We start from the raw sequence: 21,232 nt of genomic DNA on the forward strand, positions 1-21,232 counted from the left end.
AATGTCTATTACACAACATTATTTACCTTTCTGTGCAATTCTGGGTTCTAAACTGTTGAGAGAACCTTGTTAGTAGCAACTATCTGCAGATTTGTTCATATGGGAGAGTAAACACACTGGAAGATCAAAGATGCTAATTCCATTTATTGCTGGCCAAATTTAAACCTGTTTACTTGTTTTAGAAAACTGTTTACAAGTTGTTTAGAAATGCAGTAAAGGTGAAAGCTGGTGAAGCTTCACACACAAGCTTCTAACAATACTGAAGAGTGCTGATGCCTAGATTTGATTTGTTCCTCACCTCATTGACTTTCTTCTGTCCGGGTGAAGGTACAGGGCTGTGCTCCGTGCTGTCGGCCTCACTGTCACTGTTACTGGCTTCGCTGTTGGCACTGGCACCGCTTGCGTGTCGCAGTTTCTTCTTCTCATCACGGCCCTGGTTCTGGTGCTTATAGTGAAGCACAGCCTCAAAGTTCATCACTGCCCAAGCATGCCAGGCCTGCAGAGGCAATATGCTTTATCTCATTTTTGACAACAATGAAAACAACAGTACAGATACAAATACACAAAACGTTGCATGATTAATAACACGAATGCTTGATCTTTACTAAAAAGTCTTTTTTTTAGGAAGAATGAAAGATTTTCAGAGTAATTCCACATGGGGCTCTTCGGCCCGATTTATACAGAACACGTTTTTGCTTGGAAAAAAACATGGGACGCAGCAGTGGAATGGTTTTAATTTGTGAGATGTGAAATAAACAGTCGAACATGTTTGTCTAATGCAGAAAAAACAATGGAAAAGTAGCGCAATTAAATGGAGAGAAGCCCCTTACTTTGTTTGGAATTAATTTATCACATTCAAATTTCTACTGAAAAGTGATTATATTAATCCAGTCATCATTTCACTGATGCTGGTCAACCCTGAATAAAAAGTTTTGTTTCTGTATAGGATTTCCTTTGTATCTTGGCTGCATTTTATTGCTGAAGCAACGTCCCACAAAAAAATATAAATAGATAAAAATAAAAATAAAAATAAAAAAAGATACCTTGGGATCTCATTGTGAAAGTGAGGGTACAAGAGTATTACCAAAACATCAGATGTGCCATGAAATACCATCAACACAATCATCAAGTGGAGACAATGGGGTTCAAAAATGACATTTCACAGACCTGTCAAAATAAAACTTATCAAGGAGACTGCCAAGACTTACATTAAAGAGGTTGCAGGAATCTCTGGAAAGCACTGGCCAATTGCTGCGTGTGACAACAATATTCTTTTTTTTTCTTCATATGTCTGAGCTACAGTGTAGGGTGGCCAGACAGAAGCCATTACTCACAAAAAATATTTTACGGACTGAAGAAACAAACTCAGCTTTTGTTGTGCTTGTCACATCAACCAAAAAACAAACACACACCAATACCCAAGATTAAGCATGGAGATGCAAGCATCATCCTATAGGGTTGCTTTTCTTCAGCTGAGATGGAATAGTCAAGATAGGGGGAATCATAGAATCATTTTGCCACAAAACACGCGGCCTCTATTAAAAATCTAAAGATGAAAAGGAATTTCATCAACCTTAAAGGAGAAGTCCACTTCCAAAACAAAGATTTACATATAATGTACTCACCCCCTTGTCATTCAAGATGTTCATGTCTTTCTTTCTTCAGTCGTAAAGAAATAGTTTTTTGAGGAAAACATTTCAGGATTTTTCTCCATATAATGGACTGATATGGTGCCCCGATTTTGAATTTCCAAAATGCAGTTTAAATGCGGCTTCAAACGATCCCAAATGCAGTTGCAAATGACCCCAGCCGAGAAAGAAGGGTCTTATCCAGCGAAACGATCGGTTATTTTAATAAAAAAATAATACAATTTATATATTTTTTAATGTCAAAAGTTACTCTGCCTGGACTGTTTTTTTCGGGTTCATGACAGTTAGTGTATGTCGAAAAACTCCCATCTCATGTTCTCCCTCAACTTCAAAATCATCCTATATCGCTGTTTTAATGTTTTTGTTAAGGGTGTTTGATCTTCTTCACATGTTCACTTTGTAAAGACTGTGTCGGTACTTCTGCAGTGATGTAGGATGATTTTGAAATTCTAAAAGTTGAGGGAGAAAATACGATTGGAGTTTTTCAACATATCCTGTCTTGAGTCAGAATACACAGAGTTCAGGGAGAGAAAGACAAGACGAGCATTTGAGATTAAACAGTATTTCAATTGTTTTTTTTTTTGTTTTTTTTTTATGAAAATGGCCGATCGTTTCGCTAGATAAGACCATTCTTCCTCGGCTGGGATCATTTACAACCGCATTTAAACTGCATTTTGGAAGATCAAACTCGGGGCACCATATCAGTCCATTATATGGAGAAAAATGCTGAAATGTTTTCCTCAAAAAACACAATTTCTTTACGACTGAAGAAAGAAAGACATGAACATCTTGGATGACAATAGGGTGAGTACATTATACAGTATCTCACAAAAGTGAGCACACCCCTCACATTTCAGCAATGTTTTTAGTATATCTTATAAGGAACAATACTAGGATATAGAAATGAAACTTGGATATATTTTAGAGTAGCAAATGTGCAGCTTGTATAGCAGTGTATATTTACTGTCCCCTGAAAATAACTCAACATACAGCCATTATTGTCAAAATAGCTGGCAACAAAAGTTGGAGTAAAACATGGAGTACACCCAAAGTAATAACAGCACTATGTCATTTAACCATGCAAAGCCACATGTCCTATTCATCATGTTCATGTTTTTGTCTGCTTAACAGGACCATACAAAGTTGTGTATCTTGTATTAAAGCAGTTAAAATGTGGTGCTTTGAGTACAATTCTCTCATACTGACCACTGGATGTTCAACAAATCACCTCATGGCAAAGAACTGTCTGAAAGCTCTCCACAAAGATGGCGTAGGCTATAAGAGGTTCAGTAACAACCTGAAACTGAGTTACAGTACTGTGGCCAGGGTCAAGCAGAGGTTTTCCAAGACAGGTTCCATTCGGAATAGGCCTCGCAAGTGTCAATCAACAAAGTCGAGTGCTCGTTCTGGCTTTAAAAAACAGATGCATGAGTGCTTTCAGCATTGCTTTAGAGTAGTGTTTCTCAGCAGAGCGGTATCGCCCCCCAGGGGGCATTCGGAGAGCATCGGGGGGCGCTGGAAGCAATATTTTTGAAAGGGGGGCACTGAGCTGTTCTTGGGGGGCGTTTGGTTAAAACGAGATTACACCAAAGATGTATGAGCTGAAACTTCCAAAAGAAAATGGTCTGCCACATCCTAACACCAGTTTTCATCAGTGTTCGCTTGACTTTCTGTAGTGCAGCTGCCGAACTTCCCGTTAAAACAATAGCAAGGATTTAGACACGATGAAGTACGATACCTTGTAATGATAATGATTTTTAAAGTCCAGTCAAATCAAATACGTGATGAATGTCATGTGGCATTCAATGACATATTAAAAAAAAAAAAAATCTATATATAAATGTATATATATATGTGTGGGATAATGTGGGCTGTTATATTTGGGTTAAAATGCATGCTTTTAAAATAGACCTATATATTACAAATAAAATATAGCCTATAATATACACTACCATTAAAAATAAAGGTCAGTAAGATTTGTTAGTGGATAAAAAAGTTGCATTTGTTTGTTTAAAAAATACAGTAAAAACAGTAAATTACCATTTGAAAAAAAAAAAAAAAAAAACTTTTAATTTGAACATATTTTGCTAAGCTTCATTACTCCAGCTTTCAGTGACACTTGATCTTTCAGAAATGACTGTTTGACTGTAACAAATATATAAATCAGGACAGCACTAAAATAGTAACTACTTTGAAAATGAGGAGCATATTTTTCCCATCTTTCTACAACCCCATTTCCAGAAAAGTTGGGACATTTTGTGAAATGCCATAAAACCAAGAATATTTTGTTTGTTCTCCTTAATCTTTATTTAACTGACTGAAGTACAATGTGTTCTCACTGGCCAACTTAATTTTATTTTGTTAATATAAACATATTTTGAACCATGATCCAGCTTTGCTTGCAAAGACTGAGAAGCTCCTTGTACACCCAAACATGATTCCCTCACCTATTACCGATTCACCTTCTTGCTGTGAACTGTTTCAAAGCAGTTTATTTGGTTATTCTATAACCTTTTCACTTTTCTTTGCCTCTGTTGCAGCTTTTTGGAGTGTGTTGCAGACTTCAAAATAAAAAAATGTTTATATTTACAAAATACATTTGAATAAATACATTGCAAGTTGGTGAGTGAAAACTTTGGAAATCATTTCTTTGTACTTTTGTCAATTAAATAAAAGTTAAAAAGAATTAACAAATCACAGATTTTATAATTTTACAAAACATCAACTTTTCTAGAAATAGGATTGTACTAAGTCTTCAAGTATTTGGAAGCAAACTCTGAAATATTCTCACAAAAATGTATGAAATATAGTAAAGTATGGTTTACGTTTCTTCCATTTTTACCAAAATATCCATGTCCACTATGCCAGAAAAAAAGGGAATTCAATGTACTCTCAAAAAACAGGGTATTTTCTAAAACTAAGGGATAAATATTATTATTTCACAGAAAGCTAATTGAAAACATCCAAACATATCCCAGCAGTAAGAAGGATGTTCAAGAGTTCCAAGAATGGAAGAACAAACTAAAATCTCTTCTGTGAAAATGTCCATGTGGAAATGTGGATATGTTCTAAACAGGAATTTTTATTTAGTCATTTTAAATTTAGGGCAACAAGGTGTATGAGCATTGCAACAACACTGAAGCTGTAGCAATGATGATCACCAACACGCTTAAAAACTCTGTAAATGAATGCTATTACACTTATTTTAAAATAATTTATTGTACAAAAGTACTTAACTGTTTTTTTTTTAATTTTATTTATTCTATTTAATGCATCCTTGAATTAAAGTAATTTCTTTAAAAATCACAATGACCCCATACATGAATTACTGTAAATATACTAACAGTCCTCATTATAAACACAAAATAATAATAATCAACTTTTATATTCAGTGAGGACTATTAGACTATGTTTTATTTGATGGGGGCGTTGAGGGACCTGGATAATGGCTAGATGAGACTAAGATAAACTTGTTTGGCTCAGATGGTCAAGCATGGTGGTGGTAGCATCATGGCCTGGGGCTGCATGAGTGCTGCTGGTTCTGGGGAGCTGCGGTTCATTGAGGGAAACATGGATTACATTATGTACTGTATATTTCTGAAGCAGAACATGACACCTTCCCTTCAGAAACTGGGCCGAACGGCAGTTTTCCAACATGATAATGACCCCAAACACACCACCAAGATGACAACTGCCTTGCTGAGGAAGGTGCAGGTGAAGGTGATCTGACCTGAACCCTATTGAGCACCTATGGGTCATCATGGAGAAACCATGTGTCTAACATCCAGCAGCTCCATGATGTCATTAGAGAGGATCTGAGGAGGAACCCAGCAACAACTTGTGCAGCTCTGGTGAATTACATGCCCAGAATGATTAAGGCAGTGCTAGATAACAATGGTGCGACACAAATATTGACACTTTGGACACAATTTTGTCAAGTTGACTTAGGGTGTACTCACTTTTGTTGCCAGCTATTCTGACAATAATGGCTGTATGCTGAGTTATTTTTAGGGGACAGTAAATATACACTGATATACAAGCTGCACATTGACTACTCTAAAATATATCCAAGTTTCATTTCTATAGTATTGTCCCTTGAGAAGATACACTAAAATGATTGCTGAAATGTGAGGTGTGTACTAGCGTAAATGTGTGTTTCCTTGTATCCCGCTGCTGACATTAGCCAGGACACTAGTGACACCTTTCCCAACATCAAAGAGATGCCATAGGGATAGGTGGCCATGTGGGATGACAACAGTGAACACATTACCTGTGTTCTGCAATTCATTTCTGTATTTTTTCTCCATCTCTAGTCATTGCCTCTTTCTCTAGTATTATGTAAACACATATGCACATCTCTTTATTTATACAGCTGTATATAGATTAAATAATGCACAAATCTGTATATAAATCATCTGTTCCAGATTCATACTTATTATTTATTTTAAGTCTTTATCCAAATGTTTTTTGTTCTCTTGTCAGATACGTATGTATGCATGTATGTGCCAGGAGCACCTTAAAAAAAACAACAACAAATTCCTCGTGTGTTTGCGCACACCTGGTGAATAATGTTAAGAACGCGAATTCTGAAATTCCAAAATTCCAAATTCCAATACTAATATATATTGTGACACCACAATTTCACACTTGTAACAGTGGCTATCTCAGATTTTTACTCCTGAGCAGGGATAGCAAGGGGCCATATGTAAAGTGTGGAATGATGCATTATTAGAATTTTATAGTTTGATACTTAGCAATAGATACCAAATCAGAAATTAAACTGCGCGTACCACAACCTGTGGTGATGTTTTTCTTAATATTTCTTCAGCTGAACTGCTCAAAAACACTGATTTAAGCAGAAATGAAATAAAACTCATACTTCTGTTGCTCAGGGATGTATAATGGTTGATCTTGCATTGGTTTTGTTTTCACTGGTCAAGCAAAAACAGAACGTCAATGCCACTAAAATGTACATTACTCACTAACTGCTTATTTATTAACTGTTGTATGAAAGCAGTATTACACTGCCTTATCAACGATATGTAGCTTTTAATATGACTTAGATATAATATCATTAACTTGACATTTCATATCTTTTTTAAAATTTGTTTTAAATGTTTCCTTAAACTCCCAAAAGTCCTAAAATTGTAATTCCAATTGTAATAGAGATCTGGGCTTGCATTCACAAAACATTTTATTTCACCACTAAGAGTTCTCCTAAATAGCAGTAAAAGTTTTTAGCTAAGAGCTTTCTTTTAAACCTATTCACAAAGCTGCTGAGACAAACTTTTACGAAGGAATAGAGAGAAGTCTTAAGCTAAAGGGGGTCGCACACCGGACGAGAAGCGCAGCGCCGCGTCGCGTGGCGCCTAGGACAACTCCAGGTATCGCACACCGGACGCGCACATTCTATACGCGCCAGCTCATTTTCCAATGAAGTTCTGAGCTGCAAGATGGGTGATTTTTAACTAAATGTATTATTAATATTATTCTAAATATATTATTTGAATTGATAATAGCTAAGTTTTGAACGTTAATCAATTAAAAGAATCTGTGTTATAAGTCTGTTATTGTTTTTTTGTAGGCTGTCTGTTACTAGGCAACTATGTTACATTGTAGCAAAATAGTTTAGCTAAGGTTAGCTAGCCAACCGGAGTGAAAACGTAACCGAACACCTTGAAAAGTTTTTTTTTATTTCAGTGAGTTTAGGTTTAGGTTTCAGTTTATAATCTATTTATAATATCGATCTGGTGAAAATAAAGAAAACCATAGTGTGACCGTTGAATATTTGTATAGTCCTAGATAAATATACAGGGTGTATATTCCCTAGTTGCCAAGAAAAATGCACCAGATAAAGGGGTGTGCGATATATATGGGCTGCGATAATATTGTAATTGTTGTTTTGACGATGTTCAATTTGACATTATGAGTATATTGCAGAAACATTCAAAACACAGAGTACAGTGCACTCATTAACAGTACAGGTATGCATCAACAGTGCAATCTTTCACTGTATGATTCAGTCTAATAAAATACATTTAGAATGATCACAAATTTAGGATATAATTCTGGGTATTTCCCTACTTCGTTGCTAAGTTTTTCGTCGCTCCGCTACACCGCTATTTATATGAACTGAAGTGACGGTTGTGACCTTGTAAATCCAGTAGGTGGCAGTCAAAGATAGTGAATATAATTACAGTACGATAGACAAATGTTAAATAAGACTATATTTTGCGTATGTAAAATGTCTCAAGAGAAAAATAAAATGAAACAACTACGATTATACAATTAATTCTATAGGTTTACATTTTTTCAAGCTGTAAACCTAATGTAAGTAGTATTTTGCAGTAGTGGTATCTTGTTTTTTCAATGTAATAAGACGATTTGAGACAAATATGATGTTATTTAATATAAAACTATGCAGATGGCGCTCTGTGGCGCGGCAGGAAATTGAACAGCGTTCTGAGTCCTAGCTGGGCACAGCGGACAGACGCCGAATGGCGCCGCCGGTGTGCGTACACTCATAGAAAACAATAGCTGCGTCCGAAATCGCATACTTCCCTACTATATAGTACGCGAAAAACAGTATGCGAGGCGAGTAGTATGTCCGAATTCATAGTATTCGAAATTCAGTAGGCGAGAAGTACCCGGATGACCTACTGCTTCCGCCCGAATTCTGTAGTACGCATATCATGGACACTTTCATATCCCATGAGGCTCCGGGAGAGGAGGCGTCATATTCGAAAAATGGCGGAACGTGAGAGACGTGGCTCATTTCAAGTGTAAAAAACGTTGTTTATTGTGATTAAATTACACTTGTTTAACACAATCTAAATAAACGGATGATATTGTAAATCGAAACGTTATTTGATAAATAATCTAGAAGCTGTGTACGAAGGCGTGATCTGCGAGCAGCTGACCGACGCCTTCTCTGAGCTGTCTGTCCAATCAACGTTAAAACGCCGAACACTGCCGGTGCCGGTGTTCGTGCAGTGGAGTCTCTTTAAATTTTCGCGCTGTTGTGACGACGCATGACACGTGACAACATCAATATGGCGGATGTAGTACGTCCGAATTCCATTCATACTACCCACATTCATACTATATAGAACGTACTTTTTAACGGTCGGGTAGTACGTTCATATTTAAATGTAGTGCCTAATTAAGCAGTATGCGATTTCGGACGCAGCATATGTGTTCGAATTTTAAAGACGTGGCGCGACGCGACGCGGCGCTGCGCTTCTCGTCCGGTGTGCGACCCCCTTAAGAGGTTGACCTCGTTGCTATGGATCAGGGGTGGTGCAGAGTTCAGCTCCAATCCTAATTAAAACCCACCTGCCTGTAGCTTTCTAGTAACCCTTCAGACCTTGATTAGCTTGTTCAGGTGTGTTTGATTAGGGTTGAAGCAAAACTCTGCAGGGCTGCGACTCTCCAGGACTGACGTTCGCCAGCCCTGCTATGGATGATGTCAGCATGCTTACTAACAATGCACACAGTGATTGGCTGATAGGGGAGGGGTCTCTGTCAGAGATTGGTTCATAGAAATATTGTAGAGTATAAAACGTTGTCACGTTCAAATAAGATTTTAAAATGCAATCTAAGTATCATAAGTAATTAAACAAGTATATGTTCAGCTAATTGTCAGCCTCAACATGTGTGCTTCTCGTAAACAATTAGTGGATATGCATATAAACATCCTTTTAATTAACAGAATAGAATAATCATGGCTAATAGTATGCAAATGTAAAAGAAAACCAAATTGGACACAAGAACAGCTGTTATTTCTTGCCCAACATGTTAATGAAAACAAGGAACAAAGGAACATTTAGAGCTGGGATAACCTCCAAAACCAAAAAAGCTGCGCAGGAAAACGTGTTCAAATAAATGTGGCGTGATTCTGAAATGTTTACGTTCTGAAGCAGATTGCCAGAAACAGCCATTTTAGCCCTGCTGAAAAAAAAGCCTATTGAAACCATCACAGATTTTTAAATGTTTTTACTGGTTATAATGGGAATTGTACTGGTTTTAATTGTAGCTTTAATGGTGCCTGTCGGCCTCTACTGGTAACTGGTCACCTTCTATATAAGCAAAAGAAAACTGTCCCTGACAAGTTCTACAACAGTCATAATATCACCACGATTAAGGCAATACCTTTTTAAAAGCTCAGTATCGTCAAATGTTTCTAAAATGTTTACGTTCCGAGGCAGATTGCTGGCAACAGCCATTTTAGGATAGTTTGGGATTTGGTCTTAGTGACCAAGGAGTCCTCCTCACTACTCCTAAAGTTTCAGATTTAGGAGATAGTTTTAACGCTAAAATGCTTTGTGAAATACTCTTAGAGCAAAAATTTAGCAGTCCCAAATTTAAGAATGACACGCCCCTTATTTTCTCCTAAATCTGCAAGTTATGAGCTACATTTAGCCTTAAGATGTTTTATGAATACGGGCCCTGTATTTCAGTGTGGTCTCAAACTGTATTATTTAACATTTGAATTTGAATTTATTTATGCATCATGATGATATAAACATCTAATGAGGATCACTGAGAAAGAGATTTTGGGGTGACAGTGTGTACATGTTGTTGACAGGTTTAATGTTAAGTTTGTGGGGGTTTTTTGTACCTTGTACCAGTTGCGATCATGCTCTGTTGAGTGACTGTAATACTGTAACACTTTAGGGATGGTACTCTCATTGATACCCTGAAGGCTGAGCTGCCACTCCCCCAGCTTCAGAAAACACCTGTACAGAGAAGAAACAAGGAAGAAAAATTTGGAATCATCAGCCAGAATCATTATCATACGTCTGACTTAACACTGCTTTCACTGGACAGAATTTGATGGCTGTATAGGATATACAATGTTCATGCTACCAGGAAGCTTCCTCAAATATTTAAGAAATGTATTTGTTCAGAGCTGAAATGACTTGCCTGTGCTTTGAGATGTACTTCTGATTTGAAATAATGTGTATGTGTATGTTCACATGTGTGGGTCATGGGCGTGGTACACCCTTTATTAAGGCCATTTTCAGTAAGCTCTGTAGCACACACTGTTTTACTTACAGTCATTAAAATTCATACACATACAGATCTCAACAGCCCGAACAATATTTGTGCTGACAGTTTGGCCAACAGGAAGTCAGCTATTGTGGATTGTTAGAAAAACGCATGCTCTAGTATTTGATATACTCTTCCTAGGGTTTTCATGCAATCACCAGCAAACTCAGTAAACATGATGTCAGGACATTGAGGATGTTAAATTGCAAAGGGATTTTTGATATCTGATATCCATATCTATTCATATGATAAGAAATCTTTTAAGACCAACCTTTTTTCTGACTTTTTTCTATCAGTTAGAATGAAAAATAAATGCATAGAATCAGTTGATATGTACTGTATTGTCAATATAGTTTTATATAATTATTTGCGCGTGCGTCTGTATCACACTCTTGATCAGAGGCCTGTTATTGCTGCTTGCTGCTATATATATATATATATATATATATATATATATATATATATATATATACATATAAAAATGCAAGAACCAATGACAGATGATTATTATTACAATTAAATACCTGAAATTAAAGCATGTTGCAGTAATATTTTAGAGAACAGTACAAAGAAATAAAACTTTGAAAATCTGGATTCAGAGCAGAAATTTTTTATACTTGGTGTTCATTACAAAAACAGTTGTGTCCTGGAACACTCAATAAAACTGGTGAGCAAAAATGTGTCACTAAATGAGGAAACTCATGCTTGACAAGCACACGTTTGTTATCACTGGTATGGGTGCAGCAAGAGTAGCCCAGTGCTCTTAACTTTATTTGGGACCATAAGTAGTAAGAGGCACAGCTCCACCATAAACACAGGAAAATATCCTACACCAAAATCTAAGTTTGCAAAAAAAAAAAAAAAAAAAATTAACTCCAGAAACTCCACAACGAGAGCCATAGTGGTACATGAAAATGCAAATATTCAATACATCAGAACATTCAGTACATCAAAACCTCATTGCTCTTTGCCATGTCCAAGATTACCCCATTCCATTTCAATGATTTCATGGATCAGTTAAACAAATCCCTTTTGTCTTCCTTGTCCAAGTTCCAGTAAATGTCCTGAATAATAATTTAGGTAGAACAATCCCTGGCCTCAGAGAACAACCGGGACTGGAAGATTTCGGGAGCCAAGGTAAGAAGCTGTTTTAAGGGGAAACTAAATGGAAATTGGCCAGCAAGAGGGAGGAAATATAGCAGAAACCGTAAAGCCTTGGAAGAGAACATTGTGTGCACAAATAAGTTGACTGTACGCTGTCAAAGATAATGCTATAGAAAATTATAAAACACATCATACTGACTGTGGACAAGCAGTTGGTTCATATGCTTTAGAAACATTGAGCCATGGTGCCTGTGGAGCAGTGACGGGCAAGTTACTCTGAAAATTTAATTAAATTGCTGATTACTCCTTTTAAAAGTAATCAAATTACTGTTCTGATTACTTTATTTAAAATGTAATTAGTTACATTACTAGTTACATTACTTTTTTCTGTACATCCATGAAATTTACGTGAAATATTAAGTTTGTGTATTGCCTAACGTCCAAGCATAAATGCTCCCGATAAAATGTTTGTTATTAAAGCATCAACATTCACAAACCGCTGTTATTTTTACTAAAAGCAATAGGCTGCTGCGTCAGGTTGCAGAATGCACGGCATTTCGAGCGGTGAGTGGATTCTCTGATAAATAGAAACTCTGCCTATGCTTACGTGTGTTAACTTTTTTTGTTGTATATTAGTTGTTCTTGTTGCTTTTGTGCAATACATGAATAGCAATTTATTTGTTTTAGATATCTTATGTTTAGATATTTCTATTTTGCGGAAGTCCCGCAAATCATTTTTTTCTATTGCTTCCTGCACACACGAGTCTCTGCCCGCCCACACCCGCACCTGCACTCGCCCATCAAGTCTGGTCCCGCGCCGCTCTCTGTTGCGTCGAGTCCAGTGCCAGTGGATTAGAGACTCACACTCCCGCTGGACTTGATGCAACAGAGAGTGGTGCGGGACATGACTTGATGGGTGAGTGCGGTTGCGGGCGGGCAGAGACTTATGTCAAGACAATAGAAGTTGATGCGTTGCCCTCCACACCCGGTACGTTCTCAAGAAGTTTTAATGTGCCGTGCTGCCCTTTCAGGGGTTTTATTGGATGTGGAGTTTTTTTTTCACGATTGAAAAGGTTTTCTTCCCCTTTAATTGACAATACATGATAATGTTCTTACCCTTGACAGAAATAAACTCAAAATAATTATTGTATTTGCAGCTACAGAACGTGTACTTTCCTCTCTCTGTGCTGACTTTGTTTTCATTGGTAGTTTCCGCCTCACAGGCGCTTACCAGTAAAAGTAGCTCTCAGGTAAAGGACGTTGCGTGTGCAGGCCAACACCCTTTTCACAATCTAGATCAGGGGTGGCGAACTCTGGTCCTGGAGAGCTGCATCCCTGCAGAGTTCAGCTCCAACCCTAATTAAAACTCACCTGCCTGTTGCTTTCTAGTGACCCTTCAGACCTTGATTAGCTTGTTCAGGTGCGTTTAACAAGGGCTGAAGCAAAACTATGCAGGGCTGCAGCTCTCCAGGACCAACATTTGCCACCCCTTATCTAGATAATAAAACACATTCTGTCAGCAATGATGTAATGCAGCGGTAACGCATGCTTGTAACTATACTCTAATTACTTATTTGGAAATTATAATGCGTTAAATTACTCTGTTACTAAAAAAAGAATCAAATTACAGTAATAACAATTAGAGCTGCAAGAAGCACTGATTGGCAAACACTGGAGGAGTGTGTCACAGTGTAAAAAATGTTTCAAGTAGGTGGTGGTTGTAATCAGTGGTTTTAATCCTGGTACTGAGGACCACCTACTCTGCACATTTTATATGTCTCCCTTATCTGACATACTCAGTTTAGTTCATTAAGCTCTCTCAGAACAAGCTGATGATCTGAATCGGATGTGTTAAATAACGGAGACATGCAAAGTGTACAGAGCATGGGACCCCAGCACAGGAACAAGTGTTGTAAATGTAGATGCCTCCAAGTCAGGACTCTTTTCAAATATTCTATTTTTGAGTTACAACAATTTCCAGTAGGTGGCACTATGTATTTAACTGAATATAGGCATATAAATGTATTTAAGCCAGATGTATTCAAGCCCCTACCTAAGAATTGAGTACATATACAGTAAATGAACATACTTTCCAGAAGGCAAACAATTCACTGAAACGTTTTCTTTTTATTGGTCTTATGAAGTATTCTAATTTGTTGAGTGGTGAGTCGTACGTAAAGAGTTGGTTTGTCCTGGCTAATGAGTGCTAAAGCTGTAGATTGAAAGCAACATTTCAACAAGTGGAATGGTTAGTGTGTAAGAAATGTGGATATGTCTCAGGGACAACTGAGTACATTAATGACTAGCGTTAGTGTTACCATGCTACTTTTTTTCTGTGCATGATTTTTCCCCCAAACCAGTCAGGTGTAAATCCTGCCACACAGCTGATTTCATTGGTTAACTCAATCAGGCGTTTTGATATTAATAGAAACTCAAAGTTTCATAGATTCACCAGAGTTCAGAATTGTTTTTTTGTTTTTTTTCAATAGATCAGATTGCGTCAAACAGCAATGCTATCTATCAGAATGTGCTTCAAATGTTTGAACTTAGGGGTTAGTATTTGTTTAGTAGTGGCTTATATAATTTCGTTATGTAACGTACCAATTCAATACAGTTTTCATGTTTTTCGAGTAAAGTCAACTACGAGTGTGGGCTTATGGTTGTGAGCTGTACTGACCGTGCCATTAGTTTGTGCAGCTCCAGTTTGTGCTGCTGGTCTTCAGCTGCGATGGCATGTTGTGCTTGCTGTTGCATCCCCTGCACAAAGTGCTGCATATGCTGGAACGCATCGATCTGAGAGACATGCAGATAGAACAAAAGCCTAAATGTATCATGCAATGATCATTACTTAATAGTAGAAGACATTTTTATACACAGAGACAGAATCCTTTTTATTCAGACCATTTCCCTGGAAAAATGGTGATGGCTCCTGCCAGTTGCCAGTCATGAGCATTACCATAACACATGATTTTCTAGAGACTTCATTAAACTGATTGCATTATGCAGATATTTTCTTCAGTAACACCAATTCAGCATTTAGAGCAGGTAATCCCAACAGACAACTTAGTTAATTGTGTTTTGCAATTCATAATTCACTGTTTTAGTAAATTAATGTATTGTTTTCTCATCTCTTGACAGCTCTATGCGTGTATGCCAGTAATTTTAACACAACACTGTGCCGTGGTTTGGGAATGGCTTTCTGGTTTGGTCTATGACTGTCAATGCCTGGTACTTAGCCAGTACTTATGTAATCTCTCACAGACATAACACTCCAGTAACAAGTTGCACTATGGGACATTGATGTGATGTAATTACACTTTCCTTAACGTGACTGAAAATACTGTCATCATTAGATTTTATATAAAGCTTTTTTATGCTCATTTTGGGATACTGCATAAAATACGCTAAATGGAAACACCAAGATACACAATCATACTCCCTCAACTCAGTTGGATACCAATTTTTATCCGATAAGAAAATATGTAAATAAACTATAAATGGTTTCTGGTCCTAATTGACTTTCTATATGATTATTTTCATACTATGGAAGTCAATGGGAACCAGTAACTGTTTGGTTACCCACATTCTTCAAGATATCTTCTTTTACGTTTAACAGAAGAAAGTAAATACATGATGACAGAATTTTCATTTTTGAATGAAATATCGCTAAACACCCAAAAAACATTTTTTTTTTTTCATAACACACACTTACTCATTTTGTGTTTTAGTTCTTAAAACATTTCCTTTGATGTGACAGTTCTTATCATAAACTGTACAATGTACAAATCTACTTAAAATAAATATTTTAAAAATGTAGATAGAAATACAATTTAAAGGTAAATATACTAACATCATCTAATTATAGTCATGCAGAGTCAGGAATTTAAAGAATTAAATATATACATATATATAAAAAAGTCCATCCTATTGTATTACGAAATTATTGTCCCAGAGTGCGACACAAAATGCCTTTCTAACTGGGCAATCTCTTTGGGATCCTTGAAAATCTTGCTAAACAGGACCCCAACAAGTAAATAATCCAATTTCAAGCTTCAAGTTAACAAGAGGGAAAGGCTGACCTTCTGCTATTACGTACATTTGTGATGTTTATGTGGAGCTATTTAAGTTTGGTTAAATTTGAGGAAAAGGTGACCGCTCTTCACGGTACAATACAGTAATAAAGCGAAAAGGCAGGGAAGCTGGAAAGGTAAAGCCAATCGACCTTTCCATTCATCTTGTTACATCATCATAGACAGCAGATTTTTTTTTCTGTTAAAAAAAACAAGGATGTTTTTAACCGAGGAGAAACGAATCAAAAGAATTTTGAAGGAGTCTGTCTTTCCTTCATGAAGGAGACCTTTCATTGGTCTAATATGACAGGCTACTGATGGCTCATGGAATGTTGTTGGCAGGACAGGAATTTCCCCAAACCAATTACAGTCATGTAAAATTAAGCTGTTTGACAAACTAAATGGAAGCCATAAGTCTCACTTCAGTTTGTCTTAATCCCTATCACATATCGCCTTATGTAACAGGAAACAAGTATTTGACGTCTTGCATAATATGAAAAATATTAACAATCACAGCATTCCAAAAAGTGGTAAATTGAGCTACCTCATCTTATTTAATGGATACTGCACAACTGGGGGGGTACTTTTTATTCTGTACTGTACTCTCTGTGTAATAACGAAAACATTTATTTCAGCGATAAAAGAAGTCCCACAATTCTCAATTTCAACATTTTAAACAATAGGGCCCTACAATCTTTTTCTTTTTTTCCCAGAAATTTTGATAATCAAATGAAGGCATTAAACATTTTTTTTAATCAAATGAAAATTAATCCCTTTTTTGTGCCAAAAAGCAGAGTTTTACTGTTTTCTGGAAGAAAACTACAATTAAGTGGTTTATCTTGTAATAATATTTCTTTTTATCATTTCACTGTTTCATTTAAATTTGGCAGAAATAGGAATATATAAAGACCTACATTTTACTGTACAGAAGTTATACAAGAATTACACATTTCTGTTACATGTTAAACTGTACTACTTTTATTTTGACAGGTTGCCGTTTAGTTTCTGTTTGTATACAGTATGATATGATGCTAGTTTTCTCAAACGAATCGGTAAAGTTCACATGAAGTGACTCTCACAGCAAGAGTTTTTACGGAGGAGAAATTATAGACGCGCGTCCATGTGGAGACAGAAATGACACACCGTTGTGTAAATCAGAAAAATACCATAAGGTTATTTAGTTTGTTTAATAAAAGATTATAGACCTGTTCTATAGGAAAGGTAACCTTAAATGACTTCTGTTGTAATCTGGCGCTATATTGAAAATAAAAAGCCCTGCTGATCAGCACACACTATGCAACGAGGAGACTGCAGGCCTAATTCTGACTAAATATTTTTATTTATTAGTAAATATAAACTCTAAACATTTATATTACAGCAGATTTTTCACCAGTGAAAATATGAATCAAGGGTTGTCATTATGCAATTCTCCTGTGACTCCAAAGTGATTAGTCAATGTCATTTATGGCTCGGGCGATTAGCTCAAAACATCCTAGCTGTAGAATTGAGTGCCCATGAGCCAAGATTGAAGACACAAGTCATTTATTTTCAGGACTGTTTGTGTCAGATCAGCAACTGCTATTAAGACGAATGGGAATGCTGATGGATGGCTTCCTACAGATATTGCAGTCCTCTTTCATATTTTCACATTCAAGCAGAAAGAATCTGTACTTGACTGTACATGACTGGAAATATTTCCCAGGGGCACTGCAAAGGGAATTACTTGTTTTTAAGAGCACTTGAAGTGAGCGTTTACCTTGCGAGTGCTCTTCCACATGTACTTCATATAAGCGTAGGTGACATGAGGGTGGGCGGTGGGCAGGGGATGGTCGAGCTGTTTGGAGGGATCCACACCCAGCAGAAGAACAAGGGTCTTATGGGCTAGTGCCTGAGGAAAACACAAAGAATCTCAGTTAAGATCATAGTTAATCAGGATTTCAGGAATGTGCTACTGCCATTTGCCAAACAGACAAATCTTGTTAAGCATGATCGCGTCTTTATAATGTCTCTAAAGCAGGATTGCGTGGAAACAGCAAGACGTTGATAGAAAAGCATGTAACTAAATGATTTAAAATGTCATATACACACACACACATATATACACACACATATACATAATTACATACAAACATAAAAAGTAATGTTGTCTCCAAACTGCATTATGATATAAAGTAAATGGCAAACATCTATAAACCAAATGTCAGAAGAAGCCACCTCATGGCAGAATCCAATGTGTATTTGTGTTTGTGCTCTGTTTTTGAAGTGTTGCACATTGTAGACAGTTCACAGACATATCTGTTGATTACTGGAACGCAATGGTCAATCAAAAAGTCAACGTGTTTCGTGTGTCAGAATCCCCTCGCCAAGTTCAGTCCTGCAGTCTGAAATCTCACAAATCCTCTCATTATAACAAAGTGTAGACGCAATGTAAATAAGAGATTAATTGTGCTGTGTAGAGAGATTCACTAATTATAGCAGAATATTCAATGAACTGAAATGAGTTTTTAGTGATTAAGGGAGCACTCCAAATCCAAACCGATCCAAATTTGAATAAAAGTTTTTTTTGTGCTGCTAAGAGGACCAATGTGGCATACATGCTGCAAGTTTCAGGAGTAACATCCGGATATAAACGGGGGATTCTCTGGAAATTGCAATGACTGACATCTCTTTCTTTCTTTCTTTTTACATATACACTGCCTTCCAAAAGTTTGGAAACACCCCTGGCAAAGTGTGGTTTTGGAGGATATCAGCATAAATCCTTCTCATTTTTTTTTTTGGTGCAAATACATTAAAGTAAGTTGACATTATCATTGAAGAACAGCAATAATAATTTTCATTTTGATGACATAATAATGGCAATATATACATGTCAAAGTCAGACGTGCCCCTTTGCCAGCTGTGATGCCTGGTTACTGGTTTAAACTTGGCCCAGGTTTTTAAAAGATTTTTGGGTCGGGACACCTTAATAGCTTCAACAATTGATTGCCAATTAAATTTAGAATACAATGAATTTAGGCCCAGATTATGCAGAGCTGTAATAGCTGCTAATGCTGGATATTTTGATGAATCGAAAATTTACGTTTTTTTCTCTGTATAAACTGTTTATGTAATAAAATATGTTTTCGTAATTTGTGTTGTCCCTTATCAGTGCAAAATTATCACAAATTAAAAATGATTCATGCCAATATTGTCCAAAACCCCACTTTTCTAGGGCATGAAATGGCAGCTCATAAAAACTTTGAGAAAATATTGGTCTCCAAATATTGCAAACATTTGCAACAGAATTAGGAGATTTACTACACATTCATTAACAATTGACCATATGCACAGTCTTCTTTAGAACTTCCGCATAATGATAAGCCAGCTCGTAAATTTCCGGTGCAGCTCATTTTATATGTGCTATATATAGGTGGAGACTCTTGAGCCTGCTCTCCTGCCTCATTCTTATCAGAAACTTAAAAAAATAATAATTGCAATGTAGGGCTGGGCGATAAAACGATAACGATATATATCGCGATAGACACGTGTTCGATATCAATAAAAATGTGTTCTATAAAACGTTCGATATTTTCTATTCTTCGTCGGAAGAAAACAGAGGTTGCGAAGCAAGGTGGTTGCATTAACAAAGGCACTCGCTCTATAACCTAGCAACGTGGGAGTGACAAAATTATTAAATTAATGTCTTGTATTGTAGAATGGACGCTCAGCACCGCCGAGAGTTTCGTGCCATCGTTAAAACGAAACCGAAAGTAAAACGCGCGCGCGCATTCAAAAGCAGTTTTAATACCCCACGTTTAGAGAGCGACTCCCCAATGTGCTCAAATTACACTACATAACATATCTAGGCTGTAGGCTATAGGTTGTGTAGTTGTATTTAATGCAACCTTAATATTCATTTAGTGCTCCTAAATTTAGTTTTGGTGCTCCTAACTATTTGAAGTTGGGAACACCAGTGCTACCAAGTAAAAAAGTTAATTTCGATCCCTGAACACAAGCAGCAGACCACCATGAAGAGGTACTCTGCACCAGTGCCTTATGACAAAGAATCTAAATTTAGAATTATGTTTACATTTTAATTATTTGAGTTTTCCATGGTTGTTGACATTTCTGTCTTAATAACTGGGGGGGTTATGATCAGAGGAAGGTTAAGTTTAAAATAAAAATGTTGAAATGTAATATATTTTTCTCCTGTTCCTTATTTTAAATGGGTCATAAAAAATATCAATAATTATCGATATCGACCGATATGAAACGCTGATATCGTGATACAGTTTTCAGCCATATCGCCCAGCCCTAATGCAATGTAAATAATGATAGCGGCATGAACGTTCAGTTTCATATTATTTAACAATATATAATTTAAATTCTGAGCCTGGTAATCCCAGGAGAGTACACAGACATGTAGTTGTACATTTAATGCTGACAGCTACGCACTGTCATAACTGTTTAATCTAACGTTAGCAAGCTACAGATGCTTCTCTTCAACGATATCTGTATTCTTGATAATCAGTAACTTGTCTTCATAGTTATGAACACATTTTTTAAATCTTGTAAAATTTTAAACCTTTATTATTTTTCAACTCTACAGCTGTGCAGTAATTCACTTCAAAGATTCATGTTTCATTCCTAAAGATTCACACGGAAAACAACTTTTTAGGATGAAAATGACATGAAATTATAACCACATAACCCTTATAACCAGAAGATGGCAGTAGAGGTTCACTCATTGACTGCAACTGCCATTTCAACTTCCACAGTTTTTTCAAGTCTTGCTTTTCTATTTATTTTAAAATTACTAGTAGAACAAATTTGAGTACTTTTACCGCACTTAAGTATATAGTATAGCAAGTGCAGAAAGTCATTAAAATAAATAAATAACTTATCTCAGACACAAACAGCCTATTAGGGGGAATTATTTAAATACTTATATATAGTTCACTCCAAATTAAATAAGTTAAATATTATTGGTATTAAAATTAAATAATGCATTCAATATGAATCAATATAAATCTGAAATATTTTAGATTTAATTTAATTACATCTTTTTACATACATTTAACAGTTTTATCTTGGACTGTAAAAGCTATTAAATATTCAACCAACACAAACTTATTACTGCTGTAGTTTTGTTCATCTGAATCATTTAAGACTAAGCTCTTTTTTTAAAATTGGCTTGTCAGATGTTTCGTTCGGTTATTACTGTCAATCATATTAAGTGACTCATGCATATTTAGCGGATTTACTGGTCTAATCTTTTACACTCGCATTTGTCATTCTTGAAAAGGAATACATGGGCGTTTGGTCAAACAAAACTTTTCTTCAAATTGTGAATGGATTATGTAGAGAAAACGAGCAAAG

General features: G+C 36.3%; 1 protein-coding gene across 2 annotated transcripts in view; it reads right to left on the bottom strand.

Moving 5' to 3' along the window:
• Positions 1–21,232, bottom strand: part of mtor (mechanistic target of rapamycin kinase) — a 144,550-nt gene that overhangs the window by 23,122 nt on the left and 100,196 nt on the right. For both annotated transcript variants that reach the window (XM_051116395.1, XM_051116394.1), the window contains exons 36-39: positions 17,631–17,762; positions 14,482–14,597; positions 10,270–10,387; positions 299–496 (exon numbers count right to left, since the gene is read on the bottom strand). In XM_051116395.1, the coding sequence (XP_050972352.1) occupies positions 299–496; positions 10,270–10,387; positions 14,482–14,597; positions 17,631–17,762 (564 nt within the window). The remainder of the gene's footprint in view (positions 1–298; positions 497–10,269; positions 10,388–14,481; positions 14,598–17,630; positions 17,763–21,232) is intronic.

The sequence above is a fragment of the Labeo rohita genome, chromosome 8 (genome assembly GCF_022985175.1).
Source record: "Labeo rohita strain BAU-BD-2019 chromosome 8, IGBB_LRoh.1.0, whole genome shotgun sequence".
NCBI lineage: Eukaryota > Metazoa > Chordata > Actinopteri > Cypriniformes > Cyprinidae > Labeo > Labeo rohita.